The following is a 24,720-nucleotide window of genomic DNA, read 5'->3' as shown; positions in this document are numbered from 1 at the left end:
GGTCAAAGCTTATTGTTATTACATAAATGTCACCGAATGGTACCTAAATACCATGCTGATTGGCACATAAGAGAGAATATATTCAGGGAGCAGATGGGTTAGAGTCATTGACTGATGGATTGATTGATACGCCAAGGAACAGAATTGTTGAGTAAGAAGGTGCTATTTTTTCCCCTGTAACTGCACTTTCAAGTGGCTTCTCATTATGCCTAGACATTGGAGGAATCTGAAGATTTCACTGCAAAGCTCGGTTTCTGACAAGCTCTTCATATATAGGCTTGCATTTCTCACATGTCCTGGAGATTTTGGGTCCACAGTTTTCTGCTGGCTTCCTATGATCTTTCCTTTCCTTTCCACAGCAAGTACTCTCCAAGGCCAGCAGTTCCTAGAAAAGGATGCACAGTCTTAGAGCGGTGACAGAGTGGGGAGTAGTGTTTTAAGTTAAGAGCATATATTGTCAAAACAAAGCCATTTTGTCTTTTTCCCCCTTTACCCTTTCCTCAGACCCTTCCCATACATCACTGTGCTGATCTTCATGCGTGCTCCAGCCTATTACAAAGTATTGCACGCCATGCTTCTGTAACATTCCCAATTCCTGTCCACAAGGCATTAAAAGATTATCAAGTCTCAAACTCAGATATTCTGCACTGCAGCCTGTTGCACTCAATAAAGGACTAGATAACCAGGCCAGCCTTTAATTTCCATTAGGGGCCAATTCCTGGGAAAGAGTGACCAGCCCAAATAAATAGATGGTTGTACATCACAGGCAGAGGACTAGAATCCTCAGCGTCTATAGCCCTGCCATAGCACCTCCTACACTGCCCAGCCAGGTGCTAGTTTCTACTATAGATTTGGGATGGGCACAATGGATGTGATTTATGCTGCCCCATGTAGTATTTTGGGCAACAGGATCCATGTTATGCATGCAGCCACTGTCCATGCCTCCTACCGAACAACTTCACCTTCAATTATTCTTCAGAGAACAAGTGTGGAACTTGGCTCAATGACACAGAGAGTGTACAGGGAGAGTGCTCCACTCTTCGCCTTCCCATGAAAACGTAGTACCTGTGTGGTTACATGCATGTGGGGGAGTCAGAGGGATTGCAGGGTTTATCCTTAATGTAATTTTTCATGGGGGAATTCTCTTATTTTTTTCTTTTTTTGTGTTTGTTTTCTTTTTTAAATTGGCAGGTTATTTGCAATGTGACAATTAGAATTCACACGCACTAAGGCAAATCTGCTTGGTGGATTAAAATATCCAAACATTGTTCCCAGACTAAAATGTTGATGCAAATATTAACTTGTAACCAGCAAGCTACATGCCTCCGCTATACACTGATGCTACAGTTTGAAGAAGAATCTGAACTTTTCGTGATGGCAAATTACAATTCACAAATTACAGCTCATTTTTTAAAAAATGAATTGGCTCCTTAATCTGTGTATGTGTAATATATACCATATTTGTGTGTGAGTGTGTATATATAAAATATTATATTATATTCAAATAGAGAAGTGCTTCGACATTATTGGGGACAAATGACCTGCAAAAAGAACAGAAAGACGTAATCCATTTTTACTTACACAAGCACAAAAAATCTTCTTAAACTTTTCTTTGCTCCTGTAACTAAAAAACTGTTAAGTAAATTATTTTCCTTCTCAGAATGTTACTGGACAAAAATCCCTGCTAGGTTGAGAAGCCTGTGTGATAAAAGTTAAAATTCAAAAGGTCATTTTTATCTTCAAGTGATACACTATTAAAAATGAGTAATCTTTCCATAATTAGTGTGAGTGAAAGTTTATATCTGTAACACTAATGGTGGCAATAAACTGAGAGACTGAAGCAAATGTGAACACAATCAAAAGTGTTTATCAAAGAGCTTCATAACAGGATTAATTGAAACTGTATTTAGCATAAATCCCTTAGCTACCATATCAGATGCTTCTTTTAAGTTGTTTTCTGGGTGTCTAAATATAGTGATACTAAGTTTACATTTGTACCCAATTATCTGAAAAGCAATCAAAACAAATGATTAAACATAGAGGTTTTTAAGAAAATCCAGTGCTCAGTGTTCACTTTGCGGTTAATTTCCCTGGAAAAAAGGACAAACTAATTTCAGAGACAGCTAACAGTTTATTACTGGATGTCTGGCATACAACAAAATCTGTTTGTCAATTGCCTGTTTTGTCAAATAGGATATGGGGATTTATATAAGAATTTTGTACTAATTATTATTAAACACTTTTTGAGGGTTTTGAAAGATTTCACTGCAAATTATGGGCTGGATAGTCAGCTGATGTAAGTCAGCATAGCTTCACTGAAGTCAATGAGGCTAGAGCAGTACACCAATTTACATCAGCTGAGCATCTTTCCCAGGGGCATCATTTGCTATGGGACAAGCGGGGCAGTTGCCCCTCCAGACCTTAGTTTGCTCCCCTCAGACTTTTCCTAGACCTATATGCTCCAGAATATCTGCCACTTTTTGCCCATCCCCCAACTTTGCAGGGCACAGTACAATCATAAATTATGTTCTGTGCTGTCACAACTTTTCCCATCTCTTACCCCCAGCTGAGTTTTTCTGAAATGTGGCCCCTGAGCTGTCCCTCTGGATATGTAACAGAATAGCAGCATTTTCTTCTTCCCTCAGAGGGTGCAGGTTTGCACACACTTTTCCTGAAGTTCACTGTGCCATCTCTTCCTGCTGCCTTGTTTGGTGGTTGCTTTTGTTCCCATGATCTGTCACCTCCCATATGTATGCACAGAATGGTTCATTGAGCCAGTGCAGTTACACATTTCCAGACATTGCACTGAGTGGCCAAGGGTCATGCACAGCCAGCAGCATTACTTAAATTCTCTTCCTCCACAAGATTATACCATGGCAACAAAATTCAGTTCTGCTGATGAGGTGGGAAAACGGAAGCACTAGGATTAAGTCAGTTTGTGTTGGAATAACTTAATTAGCAGAGAACTGTACACATACCACAGCCAGTAGGCAGTATTGGGGATGAGAGGGCAAAACAGTCCATTAGTATCTATACTGCCTTTCATTAGACAGTTCTTTTAATTTTTGCCAACACTGTGGGCAACTGTGCATTCGATACAGCATGCAGAAATAGTTTTAGTTGTCCTGAAATCAGATTTCATTGACATAATTCCACAACTTGGTGTCTGAAGTCTCCTATGACACTTTGGCAAGCCAGAAAGTAAGTCGTTTACTCACTTAAGTTGGTCAGAAGGGCCATGGTGCGAGTGATGCTAAGTAACACAAGCCTCTCTCTGAATTTCACCCATTTATTTTTACCCAGGTTTTTGTTGTTGCTAGTTTGACTTTTTAAAAAGAAATCCACAGCACTAAAATGATAATTAATGTAAAGAGCTGTGCCGGAAGGGGGCCAATCAGAACACTTTTTCAGGTGTTGCCAATGCATAATAATTAGTCAATTTACAATTCAGATTCTTGGTTTCTACTTCTATGTAGTAGCCCCAACTGCAACTATGAAAATATATATATGTATAAAAAGAAGTAACAGTGCTAATATGTAATTTTATTCTGACCCTGACCATAGCTCTGCTGGTAAAGTCAAGCAAATAATAAGGCATTAAACCCATCTTGAAAGTAAATGACAGTTCTGGTTTGTATTGAAGACTGAGAGAGAAAAAAAAAACCTCCTCAGTTTGGCATCTTACAAAACAAACTGCCTCAACTGCAGTGGCAGACAGATTGTTTTTTTTTAAAGCCAGTTTCTATTAACAATGCTGCCCCTTTTCTCCATGTGAGAGAAGTGTTGCTTATTTTCATCTTACACCAAAGAGTGTTTTCTGTCTGCTTTAGTTAGAAGCTAATATTGTTTTCCTCAAACTTGATGAAATGAAGCTAATCTTGACAACAGAGGCTTCTAAAATGGAAACAATCTGTATCCTACTTTCAACAGACTCCTATATAGCCCCCTTTTAAAGCTATGAATCGTTTTCTAGCCACAAGACTTCCTGCATTTTTTAAAAATTCATTGTTATTTCAAGGAAAAATGAGAGATTGGGTGTTTTTTGCCCCTCCTGCCCAATTTGGTGTGGCTCTTGCAGGTGTTTAGTTTTCTTTTTTAATTCTGTGCCCCGGTCAAAAATGTCTCTGTGCTCCACTCACACAGAAGGGGACTGCTTAAAAATATCCCCTCACATGACTTTCTGAGTCTGTTTCCCCTTGCTCAGGGAAGATTGGTAGCTAATTGTAGAGAAAACCAGGTTCTCAGCAAAACAGGAAGGTGAGCACAGGCGAGACGTAGACTACTTTTGAAGGTGAATTTTAGAGTTTAATTTGGCCATCGGCGTGTGAAGAGAAGAATAATTTCTGGAAACAATTTTGTTGCTGTCAATTTTTTCCCTTCCATATTGTCAATCAAATCATTACGGCTGAGGTTGGAGGTATAACTTAAAAAAAAAAAAAGGCAGCATTAACCTCAGATGACTAAGACTGGCATACTGAATACCATCCCAGGAAGCTGATAAAGGTTGCCTAAATAGGATTGCAGTTGATATAAAGATGCATAAAAACATCTGCCCACTAGCCCCCTTTCTTAAATCTCATTCATACAAATAAGATACTGGGAAGAATCTTGAGTTAGTTTTTTAGAATTTCTCTTCTTTCTAATTGAAAGCAAAGCAGTTTATGTACAGTGGTGCATTCTCAGAAGCAGACCAAGCAATCAGTAGTGTTCTCTTGTATAGTGTCTGTTCTTTTTTTTATTGTATAAAATAAACTGACTAGTGCTTTTGACTTTGCATTGATTTACCTTTGTTTACAGGGACCATATTTATACTGTTGATATGGACACATCACATACAGAAGAAATTTATTTTAGCAAAGTAAGTAGCTTTTTATCATCCTGAAACTAAAGACACTAGAAAGAACAGGGAATAAATAGGAAGTGGGCATTGGTTCAAACAGCTGTCCAGCATTGCTGTAAAAATTGTACTAATCAAGTAAGGTGGAATTGCTAGTCATATATAGGGAAAGCTAGAATAGCAGTCATGACCTCTGTGAATTTCTTATAAGCGATTTAGCTAGCTTGATAAGCAGCCAGTACCGAAATACACTGAGCTCCCTGGAATCCATCAAACATCTAGTCATTGATATTATGTAGCTTTCTATAATTGCTATACTATACCAATTAAGAATACTAAAAATCTCATCATAAAATGCAAAGTCTACTTATATATTTTCATATACACAATTTTTAGAGAGTCATGCCAGTATGCAGTAAATAAAATCTTATTATAACATCATGCTATAAAGTGCTGTAAGAAAAACCACATTACATTCACGGGAAATTATATCCAAAATGGGAATAGTTTTTCTTGCATTGCTCTCCTCTTTATTGTGTGAATGTTTCTAGAAATGACCTCCCATCAGTTTCGTCATACTGACTGGCACATGGCATACCCTATATGCAATATATGATATTCATAGAACACCGGGGTGAATTTCACCTCAGGAAAGGAAAAATGGGCATGTTCAATCCAGGAATGATGCCATAGATGAGCTTATGACATGATACCCATATTAAAATGAGGTCACAGAGCAGCTGAGGAAAGAAAAACTAGTGTTGCATCCATGGGCAGTGGGTGAATCCTGGGCTCGGGGAGGCTAGCCCCTGGCCCGGCCCACCCCTTCTGCCTGAGGCCCTACCCCTCCTGCCTCCCCTTCCCCCGCTGAAGCCCAGAGCTCCCACCAAGGGAGAAGGGCAAGCAGGAAGGGACCTCGGGGTGGAGCATGGGCAAGGCCACGTGCTTCCCCTGCCTATTATACCTGCCACCCATGCTTACATCCATGAAAAATGTTTTAGTGAAGGACTGTTAATGAATGATGAGCACTAACTCAATTCATTAAATGGAGCTGTCAGGTCGAAGCCATAATTATTGTTATAAGGGTGTTAGTATTTTAAGCTAGGGACTTTTTAATGAAGTTTTACTATAATTATTCAACTCTAATACACCCAATCCAGGGCCTAACTGATGGCAATATATGGAGTCAGGAAGGAATTTTCCCCCAGGTCAGATTGTCCATCATCTTTTTTGCCTTCCTCGCAGTGGAAGGTGTGGGCAACCTGCAGGGATCACCCAGGTGTATCACACTTAATTCCCTGCCCTGGCATGGGGCCTCAGGCATTGGTGCACCTCCCATTCTCTGCCTCTGGCACATAATAGCCTAGTCTCCTGTGGGCTGTAAAGCAAAATACTTTGCTTTAATTTCAGTTGTTGGGTTATTGTGCAGGTGCTGGGTGGTACTGGTGGTCTGTGATATACAAGTAGTCAGATTAAATGATTTGGTGGTCCCTTCTGGCCTTAAACTCTATGACTCTATAACTCAGCTGCTTGGCAAGTTTAACATAACTTCATAACGTGGTATATCTAGATTCCGGTTCATAGAGGAACGAAAATCCAATATGGACTTTACCTATAACCATTCCAGGGAAACAATGTTAGAAAATAAAACCTTAGTACTTTGATAGCTAGAGGATCTCTGAGCCTGTTAGCTAATGTGAAGTAAGGAGAATAACCTGAATTGGATTTCTTTGGACTGTGCCAATGTGTATGCTTTGGCTTGATAACTAATGAGTTTATAGTCCACTTGCAACAATTTGCTTTGCAAAACAGCATCAAATTAAAAGAAATGATGAGAAAAGAAAAGTCTTTTTAAAAAGTGCATATATTTAAAAAAAATGGCAAATTGCTAAGTTCACATGTTTGCAGGCTTTAGAAGGTGAGATGGGTTTCTAGTTTAATGAATAGATAGCAACAGAAAATTAAGTGAATGTTCTACATCACTGATCTTTCATTGTTATGGTGAATTAATCATGGAGAAAGGGTGCAGAAAGCTTTCAATAAATATATGTTCAGCAGCTAGTCTCCCCTAGGGAACTCTTATTTCTGAAATCAAATGCAACAACCTCTGGGCTCTAATTGATTTCTTTCTTGATCCTTGCAGAAACTGACATGGAAATCTAGACAGGCTGATGTAGACACATGCAGAATGAAGGGAAAACATAAGGTAGGCAATTTTCATTTCTCCTGCAGCTGCCACTTTAGTTTAGTTTCTTAACTATTATCTCAGACTGCTCTCTGTGATGTGGAATGGATCATGCCATTCACTTCTTTGCTAGTAATTGCTTTTTCCATCAACTTACTGAAGTCTTTAATTTGCAAAAATAGTTTGCTTTTAATGTGATGAAACATTACGACAGCAGCTGCAGTAACATCATGAAATACTTAGAAGCAGTGGGAATTATGGACACAGTGCTAAGTGTACTGACATTGCTTAATGCTGCCTCCTATAGCTAAACACTGTTGTCCATTCTCCATTGGGAGTTAACTGAAGAGCTCATAAAAAGCCATAATACAAAGTGTGTGTTTGTCGATGCAGAAGAACTGATTCTGATCTCGCCCCAGTTTTACACTAGTGCAAACACTGACTAACATTAGTCAGCTCACAATCAGGCCCAGAGTTTCTGGACCTGATTTTCATCAGTTTTACTTTAGTGCACTGCACTGAATAAATTAGTGTTACTATTGTATTACAGCAATATATCCGAAAGGTCCTCAGTCCTGATTAAAGCAACAAAATTCAAACAAAATTAATGAACAATAATGAAGTCTGAACTGTAATGTAAATAAAATGTCCTCAGTTCCTAGCAACTGTGTTGAAACAAATAGAATGAAAATTCATTGTCTTGTTCACTGTCAGTTAAAAAATTATGAAACTAAAGCCCAGAATGTCACAGTGGCTACTAGCCAGCTTCATTTTAGCCCTGACAATGAAAGATCATGGCAGAAGAATAAAGCCAAACATTTGTAATATATTGGGTAAAATACTTTTTATTATTTTTCTTCAGGATGAGTGTCATAATTTTATTAAAGTCCTCCTGAAACGAAATGATGATACCTTGTTTATCTGTGGAACAAATGCCTTCAACCCTTCTTGCAGGAACTATAAGGTAGGTGTTCTCAGTTGTCTTGAATAATAACTTACAGCTCACTGCAAAAACATGGGCTAGTCCCCTGTACTTTCTTAAGTAAAAAGTTTACTACTGACGCTTCTCAAAGTACAGGCCTGATGCTGAGGATTTCTCATCCATAAAACATTTTGAATCTGGCTATTGTGTTGTGTCCAATCCCAAAGATACTAGCCTAGACACTTACGGGCTTAGCATAGTTGAAACTATGCATTTTTTGCTGCATTGGTATTTGGGGACCCAATTAGTAGGGAACCTGTGTAGGACTCTACACACTTCTTCATTCTGTGACAGTGATTTCAGCAGTAGACTGCTACAGGGAAATGCAGAGGGGAGGAAATGTGGTATCTACAAGGTCAAAACATCATATAGAGATTAGGAACAGGCTGCACTAAACAACTGCCCATCTGCCCTGCTAGTAAAGCACATGTTAGAGCTGAAGATTCCTTCCCTCAGCCCAATTATGTACCAGAAACCTGCATGCATGCGAAGCCATTTATTCCACCTTTGTCCATTGCCTGAGCAGTAGGGTTTTAGGCCCTGATCCAGACCCCATTGAAATCAATAGGAGTTTTCCAATTGCTTTAATGGGAGTTAGATCAAAGCCTTAGTATTCAGCCTAAGAGCAGTGCACTCTTTTAGAATCTGCCTTTGTTGCAAGGTGCATTTCTAACCTTTCTTTGGAGAGGAAGAAGATTCAGTTACTACTGATAAAAAGCCTACTCCTGCTCATATAGTAGTCAATGGCAAACCTCCCATTACTTCAAGGTACAGGATCAGGTCCAGGATTATTGTAAGAAGTGTCCTGAAAACAAACTGAAGATATCAACTGCCAGGAAAGCAACTACAGCAGTGATACACAGTATTACCCTACTTCTCACCATCGTTTCTCTGCCATGCTGGTTTAGCCCCTGCAATGGCTTTAGCCTGGAAGGTACACCAACACATGTGCAGAGCAGCAGCACAGTCTTCTCTATAGTTCTGTGTTAATTATATAGTGCAGATACCTGATATAAGGAGTACTGAAATTAGAACAACTGGTCTGGTTGAAAAAAAGTCTCTTTTTTTCTTTTTCCTTCCCTTATCCCCCATCTCCCATCCACATCATGTAGCCAGGTTTCCTGTTTCCAGTCCTAAGTTTAGTTTTCTGTTTGTCATTGCTTAGTGCTCTGTACAATTAATGCTGCTAACAAATTCCTAGGAGTCCCCTTGCCGGAAAGCTATGTTTTAGTACAAATACGGATTTTCTTGGCATCCTAATGTGAGGATCCTTTCTGCAGATGTTTCATTCCCCATGATATATGGCCCATGCTGATTCCCTCAGCTGTTGCTATGCTCTGAGAGCCTGCACGGTGATGTCTCTTGGGGCCTACAGAAGGTCACTCTGACACCTGCACTGACTTTCCCTGACTGTATTTCAGGGATTACAGATGGCACCAGGGCACTTGAGATATGTCAAACTGAAGATAAGGCCGTCCCTCAGCACTGTAAAGTGAAAGTACAGATGACCCTGGAATGTTGTGCTCCTTGCAGAGGGAAGGAGCTCTGGAGCATAGCTCATTTCCTTTCACCATGCTTTCCCATTCTAGAGTAAACACAACTGATTCCCTTCAGAAGGTCTTGACAGAAAAGATACATGACAGAAAACAAATGATGACAAATCATTCATTGAATGAGTTAGGTTTCATAACATATGAGCTTAAAGTTGATTGGGGTAGCTGGATGGTGCTAGATGGATTATTTTTCATGGTCTATGATTCTGAACTCTGCATTTGATTTATACAGTGTGTACTGTTGAAGTGAGTTAAATGTTAGAAGGATTTTACCCCAGCATACAAGTTATTGATGTAGCCTGATCCTTTTGAATGGTTAATAATAATTGTATTGATTGGCAATTAATACTAATGAATGAGCTGGGGGGTGGGAGGTAATAGTGTTCTTGTCTCAGAATCAGGCTCCACAGAATTAAAACTGACAAGTTCAATATCTTGTAGGGAACCTCAGGGTGAATGGCAAAGACACTTACACTGAGGCTAAAGCAAAGCCTTAGCTATCTTTATTAAAACAAGCAGTAAAGACAAAAAAGCTCCAAACCACATAAACAAATAGCTGTAATACAGTATTAGGGATATCTTTGGTGTCATTCCCTGCATATGCTCACATTCTTATACTCAACCCCTCCTTGGAGCTCTGGGGTGAGAGACAAAGGACGAGCCCAGTCCCTGGCATGCTGACTGAGTCCGTTGGTCCAGAACCATAACACCCAAAGGTCAGTGGTAGATAACAATGAAGAGCTAACGGATGGAAAGCTAGCCCCTGCTACCTGGTGGCTTTGCCTATTATAGGACCTGGGCACTATCACAGATATTCACTCTGATGCTCAGCCTTCCATGTCCAAATCTAATTTCCTCATCCTCATACTATTGGGGTGCACTTATCCTATAGGTTAACATATTAATGCCATTTACCTCTTTATCATTTACGTCACCTATTGCTCAAGCAAGTTGGTGGTTAGACATCTGCCAACAATTGTATCCTAAAATATCCAGGCCTAGTATCAGTTCAGAGTTCCTGTGGTTGCCTGGTATTATGTACTAACTCCCTCTCTTGAGCAAGCTATTCCCACTTTCCCAAAATCTAGGGTAATTGTCAGGCCGTTTTATCTATGCCAAGGGTCATAGGCCTATTTTACTTATTCTATATATACTTATGCCAATGTCTTACAGGATACAGGCCTGTAGGTTCCTTGCATTACTGAAAAGTAAAATAAAATGCTAAGCTAGCTCTGTGGGCTACACAGCTGATTAATCTTACCAGCCCTAATATATGAGTCTTAAACATGTGGAATCTGCACCTTTACGTGTAGTTTACTAAAACCCCTTGAACTTTGGGCATGAGGTTGAATTGGTTATTTGTATAATTACCTGTACCTGGTGGTGAATTAATTTCCTACGGGTTACACTTAAGCCTAAGATTTTAGAAGTACCACACATATTAATTCTTGCTTGATGGTAAGAGGGTTGCTATATGACACAGGCCCAATGTATGCAGTAACACCTGGAGAGTGGTCCTTTCCAACATGCAAATCAGAAAAGAGAATAGCACAGTTTTGACTACCCCAGATAGTGCCCCAGCTTAAGAGGGGGAAAAAATGCACACATACAAAATTACCTTGTGCTTTTCCTCTCACTTGTATGGGTTGCAGGCTATTGCTCTGGATAATAGCACTTCTTTGCATCATGTTGAGGATAACATTTGAATATTTCCCAGAACCACAGACCGCATAGCCCATTACAGTTCAACAGGAAACCCATGTACAGAGAAAATATCAGCTGAAGACTTTTGTAAAATATAATGAGAATAATAGTATCATAGGTTTTGTCCTGGGTAATAAGTTTCATTTTTTATTCTGAAGAGATTCCATTGTTTTTTTTCAGATGGAGACACTGGAGTTCCTAGGAGATGAGTTCAGTGGAATGGCCAGGTGCCCCTATGATGCAAAACATGCCAATGTTGCACTGTTCGCAGGTAAATAAGGAAAAGTGACACTAACCCATTCCTTCCCTTCTTCCAGGTCCTGCTTGCCATGATACAATATCCCTCCCATACAAAATGACACTTTTAAAATGTGAGAGACAAGATGGGTGAGGTAATATCTTTTATTGAATAAACTTCTATTAGTGAGAGAGACGAGCTTTCGCGCTTACACGAAGCTCTTTTTCAGGTCTCATTTAAAATGTGGCACAGTAAGTGAATAATGACTCAAAATAGAGGCCACAAGGAATCATTAGTGCAGGAAACTTCACAAGCTGCTGTATTAACTTCAGTACCATAATCAGCATTGTTTAAAGCCTCAGTTTCCTGATTCACTTTTACTGGATTCGTGGTAAAAGAAATGAGATAATATAATGCCAGATTAGTGTGAGACAGAAATACTGACCCTATTCCGCTTCCACGAACGCCAAGGACAAAACTCATAATGACTTTAGCGGGAGCAGGCTATGGTCCTATATTTGGTTAAAACTAAGGTACCCTTCATAATGAAGGTCAGTTCAGAGATGTTTAAAAATATCTGCGAGTGCACTCCTCTCTGCATCAACAAGGAAAGCAGAAGTGCTGGCTTTTTTTTCTTTCTTTCTTTCTTTTTTTTTTTTTAAATAGAAACATATTGACAGATCATTCCCAGCTGTGGCAGGGGAAGAAGAAATCTCTTGTTTTAATGATGATTTATGCTGCACGTAACAGAATGCAGTTAACTATTGTTTGTCACAGTAATTTAAAAGTGAGTGCATATTAATGGTTTTAATTTGGGCCATTGGTTATAAAATGGTATTTTGGTTCTTCTTCCCTTTTATAGATTTCTGAATATATTGTTTCATTTTTGCACTTCTGTTACTATGAACTCTGGTGACCACATCTCAGGTTTGGCTGTAATGTAGATGGTAAAGTGTGTTGGCAACTTAGGCTTTGACTACACTTGCAAATTTGCAGCGCTGCAGCAGGGTGTGAAAACACACCCTCTCCAGTGCTGCAAATTGCGGCGCTGCAAAGCGCCAGTGTGGTCAAAGCCCCAGCGCTCCCCACAGGGAGGTGGAGTACGGACAGTGCTGGGAGAGCTCTCTCCCAGCGCTGGCGCTTTGACTACACTTAGCACTTCAAAGCGCTGCTGCGGCAGCGCTTTGAAGTGCAAGTGTAGCCAAAGCCTTAGGATAACATTACTGCTGTTTTTTGAGCAGGTATCTTGCTATTACATAGAAAATAATGACTAGCTATTTCTTAGAAAAGATGTTAGAAATTCACTTGCGAGTGTAGCAGTTCATAAACAGATCAGCCACTATTAAGTGGAGATCATTGCTGTAACCAAAAAGACATAGTACCACCTACTGTGTCTGAACTGACATGGTGTCTTTTACAAAGAAGAGATTCTCTAGTAGGATGCAGCATGCCCTCCCTCAGCTTAGTATAAATTAATGGTACCATCTAATTTAAAAATACTAATGAATAGTTCATTAATTATAGTAAGGACAAAACTAGAGAGATTTTTCTGGATGTTGGGGAGTGACCTTTTTACTGACTTCTCTTTTTTTAATCCAAAAGAAGTTAAGTGCTTCCAGAGGAAGAGAGTTTTAAAGAAACAGCATCCACTAATATAAGTGTATTATATAAGTAGCTGCTGTATATTAGGCACCATTCCCATGTCATAGGCACATATCACACATTCTTACAGTACGCTCATTTTAGATATGTTCCTAGGAGCAAGATACAGTGTAAGTTATCACAAATTAGTCAATTGAATAATGAGGTTCTGTGTATCAGGACTATTGCCTTTCAGTATAAGAGGTAAAGTTTGTCAAATAAATTGTTACAGAATGGATCAAGTAAACTTGCCAAGCTTTAGTAAAAGCATTCTGTGTTTGATAGGTTATAACGTCTGATCCCCTGGGAAAAGCTTTTGTAGTAACCAGCAGTTTAGGGAGCTAGCCCAGCTGACTTTAATCTGTAAGATGCGCTTATTGTATATGACTCTTCTTGCAGCTATTGTAGCTAGTGTGTGTGAAGTGTGATTGTCACAAGACCTACTGGGATGTGGCAGGAAGTAGAGTGATTATATTAATGTTGAGCTCTGACATCCACAGGTGAAAAGTTCAGCCTTTTTTTTTGGTTTTAGTGTCTGCTTTTAAAACACTTATTTATTTTCGCCTAAGAAAGTAGGCCTATTTTTAAACAGCCAAAATCTGATAGGAGTTGCGTGATGCAGAAGATTACTGCCCTGGTAATGAAAAGATTTGATCTGGTTTTTAAACCTTGAAGGGAAATGAAATGCTGTCTGCTGCTGTTCGCTGGAAATAAGCAGAGGTATAGGCCAAAACGGTTCAGAAACCTCTGACCAAGGGAGCACCCACTTTATCATATATCCAGCGTGGATAAATTCTAGCTTAATACCCATTATAGCTCACAATGAGGTGGGTGCAGTCCATACCCACTTCATTTAGACACAACTGAGATTTGAGTTACTGGAGCTGCATAATGTTCTATTGTTTGTGTTACTGTGAATTATCATGGGTGAAAGACATTTCTTATAACCTAAAATGGCCCTACGGGACAATGACCAGATTTTGCAATTGCTATCAAATTAAATTTTGTCAGTGGTTTCCTTTAACTTGTGATGTTTTGCCTCACTCTCTTGTCCTTGCTGTGCCCTGTTTACAGCACATTCTTAGCTTTCCTCCTCTTATGCTCTTTAAGAGGTAAAGATGCCTAAGCATAGATCAGATATCCAAAAGGATAGGGAGCTTTCATCAGTCTCTTCACAGTTATATATTTGCTTTGCCATGCCATACATTGATGATTTTTGTGCTAAAGCTCTTAAAGGAGCGGAGCTTTTTGCACATTAAGACAAAAAAGGAAGAAATACTAAGTGTCAATTAGCTAACATAACAAAATCAAGGAACAATGCTCTCCAGAAGTACATAGTTTGACAAACTTGTTTAAAAACTAGCAGTTCTCTTGGTATCCCTCATATCCATTTATTTTGTTGGGATCTGTGGATAACAACTCCATCTTTTCCAGCCATTGTTCCAGTCACATTAGATTACCTGTGGTAGTGGTGTCCACAATGAAGCCGGGCATTTCAGTCCAAATTTATCTAATCTAGTAAAACAGAGACGTTTTCTAGGAATGCCCTTTTTCCAGTGCATCCTTCTGAAATTGCCATTTCATTGTAAAAATGAGGAACGTTTCAGTCTGCCTGTGATTCCAGATACCCACTCAGAATTTTCGTTCCAAAGAGATTGAGATGAGTTCATTTGTCCCATCTCATTTGATTGATGAAGGAAAATAATTACATTATTTCTCCTCCCTCCCATTTTTTCTTTTTCTTTCCCACTCCCCAAGAGGGAAAGCTGTATTCTGCCACAGTGACTGACTTCCTTGCAATAGATGCAGTCATTTACCGGAGCCTTGGAGACAGCCCAACCCTGCGGACAGTCAAACATGACTCAAAATGGTTAAAAGGTGAGTACAAAACTGAAAAAAAGGGGAGCTGTATCTCTGATGAGAGTCTTGGATTGCTGACAGACCTCGCTGCAGTTTCATTTCAGCAATGCTTTCTGTCAGATAGAAGAAACTAAATTACACCTTTTACCTACTCTGATTTACTTACCTTCCTTCCCCTTCTTCCCTTCCCACCTCACCACCCTGTTACTGGATACTGAAAGAAACTACAAGTACCACCATCTTAAAATACATTACATCCAACTTTCCAAGCCTGAATTCATTTCATAGCTATTTTGTAAAAAAGATGGAATTTTCAGAGAGGAGATCAATGTTCTTGGGCTGTGCATGAACCAACTCCTTTCCTAGGATTGTGGTAGGTAACAATCAGGGTTTTATGAGATACAGAGAATTTGTTCTGCAACGTTATGATTCATCGATATAAATAAAATTCTGGGGCTATGACACAAAGCGTTCATTTTATAGTTTGTAGGTGCTGTATGGCTTTGCTGTTGAATTAGGCAATTTCTAAATACCTTCATTGTTAAGAAAGTTACTGCTTACCCTCACAAATGCATCATGAATGGCAGTGAGACAGTGAGCCAAGCTCAGGTATAAGGGCTTGGCTTGCATGCAAAAATGCTGAAATACAATGGGGTTGAGGGAAGAAACCATTAGGGGTGTGTGTGTGTGTGTTAATACCAGGTACCCATGGAGCTAGTCCATATGTGCTACTGCTTTCACTAAGTCTAGGGAACAGCAGATTGTATGGTGTGCTATTCTCTCCGTGCGTGAGGTTTTGGCCATAAGGATCTACCCTTGCACCAGCTACCCATGCCCATATTTGAAAGTGTTACTATCTTCACCTTTCCTAATTCTCCTGCAGAAATCCAAAGGGGGGTCATTTCAGTGACATGCATGCAAGTGCGTAATTGCCTTGCATTGGTTCTCCACAGAGTTGCCTTCAGCCACTGCATCCATCCAAAATGCATTGTTTCCCGTCTGATAAGCCATGGTCTGGGTGAAAGGGCTGAAAACTGAGCTCTGCCCCCCTCCAAAAAAGTTTTTCTCTTTGGGTATGCAATGATATGTTTTGCTCTTATCTGTGCCTTTGATTCATTTTTATTTTATATATGGTGTACACATAGACAGAATGTGTTGTCTGTTTACAGAGCCATACTTTGTCCAGGCGGTAGATTATGGCGACTACATCTACTTCTTCTTTCGGGAAATAGCAGTGGAGTACAACAGTATGGGAAAGGTAAGAGAATTGCGTTCGATTCTTTGTAATATTCAGAAAAAACTGCTCTTGGACCAGTGCTTTTAGGAATGACCTTGAAATGAGAACCATAAATCACAATGACAAGGTCATCATTTTGAGAGGATCCTACTGCTCAAGCCAAAAGGTTGGTTGGAGTGAAACATTGCACTGCCTGGATACACAACGTGATGGTGGCAATATGTGCTGGAAGCTCTTTTATTTTCCTAACTCTGCAAAGTAAATGGCAAATTCATTTAATTCATCGTATCAGATAATAGTTAAAATTTTTACTTAAAGAGGCAGTTGTATTTAGAAGATGAGAGTTGAGAGCACTAAGTAAACAAGGAAAGAATTTTGTTCTTTGCCTTATTGTAAAGAACAATTGAACATTTACTGAATACAAATTTTTGATATTTCCACAATTGACTTCTGACTAAGCAGACAAAAAAGCTGACCAGGGTCACAAAGGTGCAGAGTATGAATACAAGCCCAGCGAGGTTTGCATAGTTTTGAGTGCCAAAGATACAAGACCCAGAGGCTGGCAGCGTGGGTTGCAGGGATTGTGAATATAAAGTGCTTTTGTTTGGGGAAATAGAAAGCTAAGCAGTCTGTATGGAAATGAGTTTATATGGGCTGAGAACTGATCTCCTGGAGGATTTATGGCTGGGTATTAAATGCCTCAGCCTTATCTTTTATAGCACACTCTTCCAAAGCTGAATTTTCCTCTGTTTGTTATTTGTCACAGATTATGGAAACATGGGATTAAATTAAGCACCTCGCTGTGTCATTTCTATTTTTTTTAATAACGTTTCTCTGATCAAAGAAATATTTCATTTTCTCTATTTTTTTCCTTCACTGCAGGTAGTTTTCCCAAGAGTGGCTCAGGTTTGCAAGAATGACATGGGAGGATCTCAGAGAGTTCTGGAAAAACAGTGGACTTCTTTTCTCAAGGCTCGCCTGAACTGCTCAGTTCCTGGTGATTCACACTTCTACTTTAACATACTGCAGGCTGTTACGGATGTTATCCATATCAATGGCCATGATATTGTCTTGGCAACCTTCTCCACTCCTTATAACAGGTAACCAGTGCAGTAGCTTTTTGGCTTGTGCTTAATATGTGTTTTGCCTTTTCATTGCAGTTTCTTCTTACACTTTAAAACTACAAGAAGCAGTAGCTATTAAAATATAATTTTTATTTAGCATGCACGTATGGACACCCATTTTTCCAATTTTAAATACTCTAGTATTGTTTATTACATTAGATGACTGATGCTTGAGATGAGTTTTAAATCATGTGCTACATGGTTATATACGTTAGGCACATTGTCATTTATGCTGGAATAATTGTAGATAGGAGACAGAAAACTCTGCAATGTCCAACTTGCAGAGTTTCCTACTCATTCTTCTATTGGCAGAGTGTGGGTTGCCCCTCCCAGAACCCCCAAAAAAGCCCTGGGATCTGCAAGATACATACAGATGTCCCTTGCCTCCACCCTGCCACCTTACCCCACCAACTCCTGCTAGCCCTCTTCTGGAACAGCTGTTCTCTTAAGGTCTCGACCTGGCTGCCCACATATTCACAGAAAAGGGCTCCAAAGTGTGGACAGGATAGTAGTGGAAGTTAACACATCCTCATCTTGTGTTAATCGCTATAGCTCTCACCATGAGTTTGTAGAGGAGAAACTGGAAGGCTCCAGATCTAGCTTGCCACCATCCTGTCCCTTCTAAGCCAATGGAGCTGTAACCCCATGATGCTCCATTAAGGGCATTCTGAGAGGAAAACAGCAGGCATGCCAAATGAGAGGAACTCTCCCATTTCATTGGTGCAGGATCGCCTCTGTGCATAGACATGTCTTCCTGAGTGTTTGTACAGAACCTAGCACAATAGAGGTCTGTTTTTGGTAATGGCACTGCCACAACACAAACAACAGAACAACGGGTCCCATTATTATTTAACACCTGCATTTTATAGTTCAGCATATAAAGGCTTTCCATGACATCTGTTTAGAATTTGTTACATGCTGCTTGGTAAGTTATTAAAACATGTAACTGCATCTAATTACTGAGGTCTCAGGAAAAGTTAAAAAATGTTCTAATTAAAGAAAAATTCCTGCAGGGCCCCAGAGGGTCTGTTTCTTTTCCCCTGTTCTATATTACAAGGGACACTGGGGCTGCAACATGAACTTTATTGCTGGAGTTCATCTGCTCTTGGCCTACATTTCCCACCTAGAGTCAAAGGGTGACCCCTCTGAGGTCAATGACAAAACTCCCACTGATTTCAAATGGGAGCAAGCGCAGGCCTCCAATGTATAATTACTGCTTCTGACAACAAAATTAGAGTAGCTGCTGTGGAATGATTATGCCACAAATGCAGGACGTGACTTCAAATAAAAACTAAGCAAGAGGAGCAGATGATTCTCTTTTCATGCAAATCACCTAAATAAAATAATAATTAATAAAAAATCAAAAGAATGCACCGGAAAGTGGGCTACATCATCAGAATTGCCTCTAAATTGAAAGTTTTCCAGTGTTTTCCATGCTGTGCTGCTAGTAATCATTAAGGTGTCTACTACTGCAACCGTCAGCCCCGAGACCCACCTCCTTGCAGCTGAAGTCCGGAGCCCTGCCACCCTGCAGGAGAGAAGCTCCTAGACCCACTACCCTGTTGCAGGGCAGAAGCCCTGAGTCCTCCCGCCCCCCACCAGCCTAGCAGCTGAAGCCCAGAATCCCAAGCCCAGCCCACACTGGGCCCTGGAGATTTTATAGCGTGTTGGGGAGGTTTTGAGGGCTCTGGGAAATAATCTATGAGAATTTAAGACTTGGAAACCATCATATAATATGTGAAGTATTATTCCTGTGGGCAAGGTCTTTTTTGCAGGGAATGGGAGGATGTACATTGTGGCTGGAGACACTGCAACAACAGATCTATGCATGGAGTGGCTAAAGCTAATTTCTTATCCATTGAGTGGGGCCTTGTAAAATGTCTTCGTTCACAGGAACTAGAAAGGACTAGTAAGAAGGGAGGCCTCAATCCCTGCCAAGAAGTAGGCCATGGGTCTGGGTCCAGCTCCTACTGGGTTATGGGGAATATTTGATATGGCTTGCTGTTCCCCCACTGTGCTAAGTGGATCCACCTGCTGCGATCCTCAATAGCCAGACCTTTGGCCTGCCCATATCCACCTCCACGGGGCTCTCTTCACTATGCAGGGAGTGTGGAGTTGAACTCTGCAGGTGTTTTTGTTCTCTATACCAAACCTCCTGCTGTTAAATTGCTTTACGCCCTTCATTAGGGGCTTAATCTTATAAAGTGCTGAACTCTTCCATCTCCAATGGGACTTCACTGGGAACTGAAGGTGCTCGGCACATACAGGAATTGCTCTTCACCTTTCAGCATTGAGCCCTAGATACTCTAGACACCCTCAGTTAGACTCTCAGGACCAAATTCACCCTGGTTACACCAAGATGAACTTGTCTCTCTCTCTTTAAAATGTTTCAGAATGTGGACTCACATTAGCAACCTTTGCACTAGGTCTCCTTCCATGAGACAGCCCACCCTTTGGAAAGCTAACCACCTCCCTTTGTTTCAAACAGAGCTAGTGAGGTTTCCCTATTTCTGTTTCATTTACTAGCCCTCTGGATGTTGCATTTTGAAATTAAAATGACAAACTCTCATTAATATTTATAAAACTATCAATTTACGTTCCCTTCTAAGTCTTGTTCTATCCCCCCCCATAGTTTTGTTCCCACTTTCAAAGGCCAAGGCACAAGGTGTCTTCTGTGGTTTATTATAGTCCACTAGCCAAAAGCCTGATTACAAATCTTGGCCAGCTGGTGCTCAGTATTTATCTGATCAACATCAAGAGGCGGAAGTCAGACACAAATGCAAGAGTTCATGTGTAAACAATAAAGGTAGATAAATGAATAATTCATAACTTAAAGTCATTGACCAAGGGAAACCTCTAAGCCCTTCCAATAGTGTTTATATAAGAATGTAATTATATTTGGACATGGTTACTATCCGGTTACATGCAAATAATCAAAGTCTAATTGAAATTTTTAGTGGCTATAAGCAACACTGTGTTTGTTTCTGCAAACTCTTTACAGTTGATTGAGTTAACTGTGTGTAGGAAGTCAGTTAGAAATGTACAGGAAAACCTGATGGAGATCTGAACCTGAAAGGATGGTGTGATACTGTTCAATCTGAACCTGAAAGGATGGTGTGATACTGTTCAACTCTCAGTCTTAATGGGATCCTTCAGCACAGAGAGATGCATCAGCTCTAACTTCTGAATTATCTCTAGATTGTATTTTTGGGGCACATCAAGGACAGTGAGGATCAGCACTGAGAGTGTATTATGAATTACAGGAACTTGACTTTCCAAGTACTGGGCACTAAATGAATAGCCTGTTACTCTTCATACATCACCAATGGCAAGCAGAGTTTCCCAGATTCTTTTCCCTTTTCAAGATTACTGAAATTCGTTCTTTCTTTAGAGGCTTTTGAAACAAGTTATGCTAACAGGAACTGACTACCCATTGGTACATTTCAAACTTTTGCATGGGGCAGCCTTTTACTGTCCATACCCGGAGGTTATAAAGTTCAGGACTAAGTAGCCAGTGACAGGAAATCTTCTATGCAGCATTTTTTCAGTCAAAATTTTATGCATAACTGCATAATGAGTAACAATTTCTGGGAAATGTCACGTTGCAGCATCCCTGGCTCTGCGGTCTGTGCCTATGACATGCTTGACATTGCCAATGTATTTACTGGGAGATTCAAAGAACAAAAGTCTCCAGATTCTACGTGGACACCAGTTCCTGATGAGCGAGTGCCCAAACCCAGGTATGCATTCATATGCTGTGTAGTAACGGATTGTGTCTTGGTGCACACAATACAACATGTTAGACAGCTTGAGCAGCAATGTGAGATAAAGATGTAATGGGAAATTAATATTTTAACTGAAATAGGAATTCAGCCTGATTCTGATCTAAGTTATGGTGGTGTATCAGGAGTGGTCCTTTGAAATCAGCTTTAATACAGGTCAGATCAGGATCAGACCCATTAGGATCAAAATCAGGGGTTGCTTAAGATGGTATAAGTTACACATTGTCAGGAAATGAATGGCACCAATTTGCCATTCGGGGGTAACATAACAAATATAACTAATGTGTCAAGTAGAAGGAAATAAGGGGGAAGAAGGAAAAGCAACTAACTAGAGGGTGTAAGATTAAAAAAGGGGATCTGCTTTATCTAATACCACCTATTAATTGTTTCCCTTATGTTCACTTCCCTTCCACTCCCTTCAACATGTTCATTGCACTCATTTTGTAGACCCATTAGATACCAGTTCAGTGCAAGTTACACTACCTTGCCACCTACACCCATTTGTTGACTCACACTCAGAGCCAGATTCCACTTAATGGTATACTGGTGCAAATCTGGAATAATTCCATTTATGTCAATAGAGTTATGCCACTATAACCATTAGTAGAATCTGGCCCCAAATCCATCATTTAATTGGTCCAAAAGACTTCTGTTACACCAAGTCTGAATTTGGCCCATTATGTTTTAGAGACTTACCGAACCTAGCATTTCAATTTCTTCATTAGGCCTGAGTTTATCTATCTTCAACTTTATTTGTAAGTTGTTCCCTGGACAGGAACTTTGAAATTCCATCATATATATGTTATGTCTACTGTCCCAGGGACAGCCCCAGGGAGCACCTGAGCAGCGGTCCCTGGGACCTCGGAGCAGAGGTTGCGGGGGGCAGTCAGCCCCGTGGCCAGTGCAGGGGCTAGCCATCGGTGGGCCCCCACAGCAACGATGTCCTAGGGGCCCCACAGAGCAACAGCGCCCGGAGCTGCTAAGTTTTAGTCGGGTATTTATATAGTAAAAGTAATGGACTTTTGTTGTGTGGATGTTTTGTTTAACGCCCGTGACTTGTCCATGACTTTTACTAAAAATACCCATGACTAAATCTTAGCCTTACTCATGCCTATAGTACTGGGTGTCACAATTCAGGGCAACTACACCTGTATTCCTCTCTATGGCACAGCAAGGGCACCCACTCTCAGGCTTTCAGCTCCCTAGAAGTTACCTCTCTTGGATGGAGCCATGTGTCTCCCTCCCTCCTGACTAGGGTATTTCCAGGCTGCCCAGGATTATACTGTGATTTTCCCAGCAAAACACAGTCTTCCTAAACAGGCCTGCTTGCTTCTCCTCTCAGAGACAGCACACAATGTGATTGCCAACAGTTATGAGTTATCACCTGGCACTTACTATGCAGGCCTATTTTATTCATAAGGAAAACACTACAGAGGAAACATTAAAACAATAAAAGAATCTACACTCCTGCTAATAATCTTACCAGGGTTCACCCCAACTTTAACATGGGCTCTGGTAGGAACAGTCCTTCATATCTTCACCCCAGAGGTTTCCTTGTGGTTTCAGATGCAGATGTGGTCACCACATCTCAAAAAAGATATATTGGATTTGGAAAAGGTTCAGAAAAGGGCAATAAAAATGACTAGGGGTATGGAATGGCTTCCCTCTGAGGAGAGATTAATAAGACTGGGACTTTTCAGCTTGAAAAGAGACAATTAAGGGGGGATATTATAGAGGTCTATAAAATCATGACGGGTATGGAAATAGTAAATAAGGAAGTGTTATTTACTCCTTCTCAACACAAGAACTAGAGATCACCAAATGAAATTAATAGGCAGCAGGTTTAAAACAAACAAAAGGAAGTATTTCTTCACACAATGCACAGTCAGTCTGTGGAACTCTTTGCCAGAAGATGTTGTAAAGGCCAAGACTATAACAGGGTTCAAAAAAGAACTAGATAAATTCATGGAGGATAGGTACATCAATGGCTATTAGCCAGGATGGGCAGGGATGGTGTCCCTAGCCTCTGTTTGCCAGAAGCAGATAATGGGTGACGGGATAGATCACTTGATGATTACCTGTTCCGTTCATTCCTTCTGAAGCACCTGGAATTAGCCACGGTCAGAAGACAGTATACTGGACTAAATGAACCTTTGGTCTGACCCAGTATGGCTGTTCTTATGTTTAAGTTGATCACAGCTCCAGCTCAGAACAAGCATAGTCATGAAAAGTTTAGTCCAGGGGTAGGCAACCTATGGCACACGTGACAAAGGTGGCACGCGAGCTGATTGTCAGTGGCACTCACACTGATCTGGGGGGCTCTGCATTTTAATTTAATTTTAAATGACGTTTCTTAAACATTTAAAAAACCTTATTTACTTTACATACAACAATAGTTTAGTTATATATTACAGACTTATAGAAAGAGACCATCTAAAAACGTTAAAATGTATTACTGGCAGGCAAAACCTTAAATTAGAGTGAATAAATGAAGACTCTGCATACCACTTTTGAAAGGTTGCCAACCCCTGTTAGTCCATCCTTTATACAGGGGGTCTTTGATCTGGGGTTTCCAGGAGTAGGAACGGCCTCCCAACTACCTACTAGGAAACCCACTTCACAATATTCTCCCAAACAGTTATTTGAAGTTCCTAACATTTACATTAGTCAAGTCCCTAGAAAAGTTACATAGAATCCTACAGTAACATGTAAACAGTTGCTATTGTAATACAATGGACCCCAAAGATATTAAATCTACTTCAAAAAGGTTTAACTTAATTCACTAAAATTAATCTTTATTCAATCAGGTTTGTTCAGGATATTGCAGGATACTGTCATTCTGCCACACTGGGATTCTCATGCTTGTCAGAAACAAAGTGAAACCACAGTAAATAAGGTGTTCACATTGATGCTGGGTTCTCCCACCCCCACTGGGCTGTATTTTAAACATTTTATTTCACACTGTAAAAAAACAACTTTCCCCTTGTAAATTAATAGAGTACACTTATTCCATGAGAAAGTGCCACAGTACTGGTGCCAGTTAAAGCCGGGAGAGTGCCTTATCCATGTACAGTATTTTGCCAAATAAGTCTGTACATTTATTAGACTCCATGTGGGTGGATGGATTGCAGACTCATGTATTTAAAACTTCATGATCTGCCTGTTTGGGTGGCAATAAATCAAAGTATTCCTGAGATAGGCAGAACAGAGTCCTGGACTCCCACTAAGGTCTCAGCAGGCCCAAAGGAAATCTAACAGTACTTCATTTGGTGGTATTCTGAATTGTTCGGCACAGAATCTTTGGCAAATTCTTGCCTAGTGCCAGATGCTTAGAAAAGCAATTCACTTAGAAGATTTGCCCTCAGGCACTAAATAAGTACTTTCCCCCCTTGTTTTATTTAGGCCAGGTTGCTGTGCTGGCTCTGTATCATTAGAAAAGTACATAACCTCCAATGAGTTCCCAGATGATACTCTAAATTTCATCAAAACGCATCCTCTCATGGATGAGGCTGTTCCTTCAATTGTCAGCAGGCCCTGGTTCCTGAGGACGATGGTCAGGTAAATAACTAACTTCCAA

At 40.3% G+C, this 24,720-nt stretch overlaps 1 protein-coding gene across 21 annotated transcripts in view; it reads left to right on the top strand.

Moving 5' to 3' along the window:
* The window catches only part of SEMA6A (semaphorin 6A), a 205,521-nt gene that overhangs the window by 136,065 nt on the left and 44,736 nt on the right, over positions 1 to 24,720 (top strand). For 20 of the 21 annotated variants that reach the window (XM_045020630.1, XM_045020631.1, XM_045020638.1 and 17 more), the window contains 9 exons: positions 4,798 to 4,858; positions 6,981 to 7,043; positions 7,885 to 7,986; positions 11,442 to 11,532; positions 14,899 to 15,018; positions 16,170 to 16,258; positions 17,120 to 17,337; positions 20,970 to 21,101; positions 24,546 to 24,701. In XM_045020630.1, the coding sequence (XP_044876565.1) occupies positions 4,798 to 4,858; positions 6,981 to 7,043; positions 7,885 to 7,986; positions 11,442 to 11,532; positions 14,899 to 15,018; positions 16,170 to 16,258; positions 17,120 to 17,337; positions 20,970 to 21,101; positions 24,546 to 24,701 (1,032 nt within the window). Of the gene's footprint in view, positions 1 to 4,797; positions 4,859 to 5,652; positions 5,896 to 6,980; positions 7,044 to 7,884; positions 7,987 to 11,441; positions 11,533 to 14,898; positions 15,019 to 16,169; positions 16,259 to 17,119; positions 17,338 to 20,969; positions 21,102 to 24,545; positions 24,702 to 24,720 lie in introns of those variants that run through there. The other variant, XM_045020645.1, reaches the window with a different exon arrangement.

This window comes from Mauremys mutica, chromosome 6 (assembly GCF_020497125.1).
Source record: "Mauremys mutica isolate MM-2020 ecotype Southern chromosome 6, ASM2049712v1, whole genome shotgun sequence".
In the NCBI taxonomy this organism is placed as follows: Eukaryota; Metazoa; Chordata; order Testudines; family Geoemydidae; genus Mauremys; species Mauremys mutica.
The sequence above is the reverse complement of the archived record's forward strand: the minus strand, read 5'-3'. Positions and strand labels throughout refer to the sequence as shown.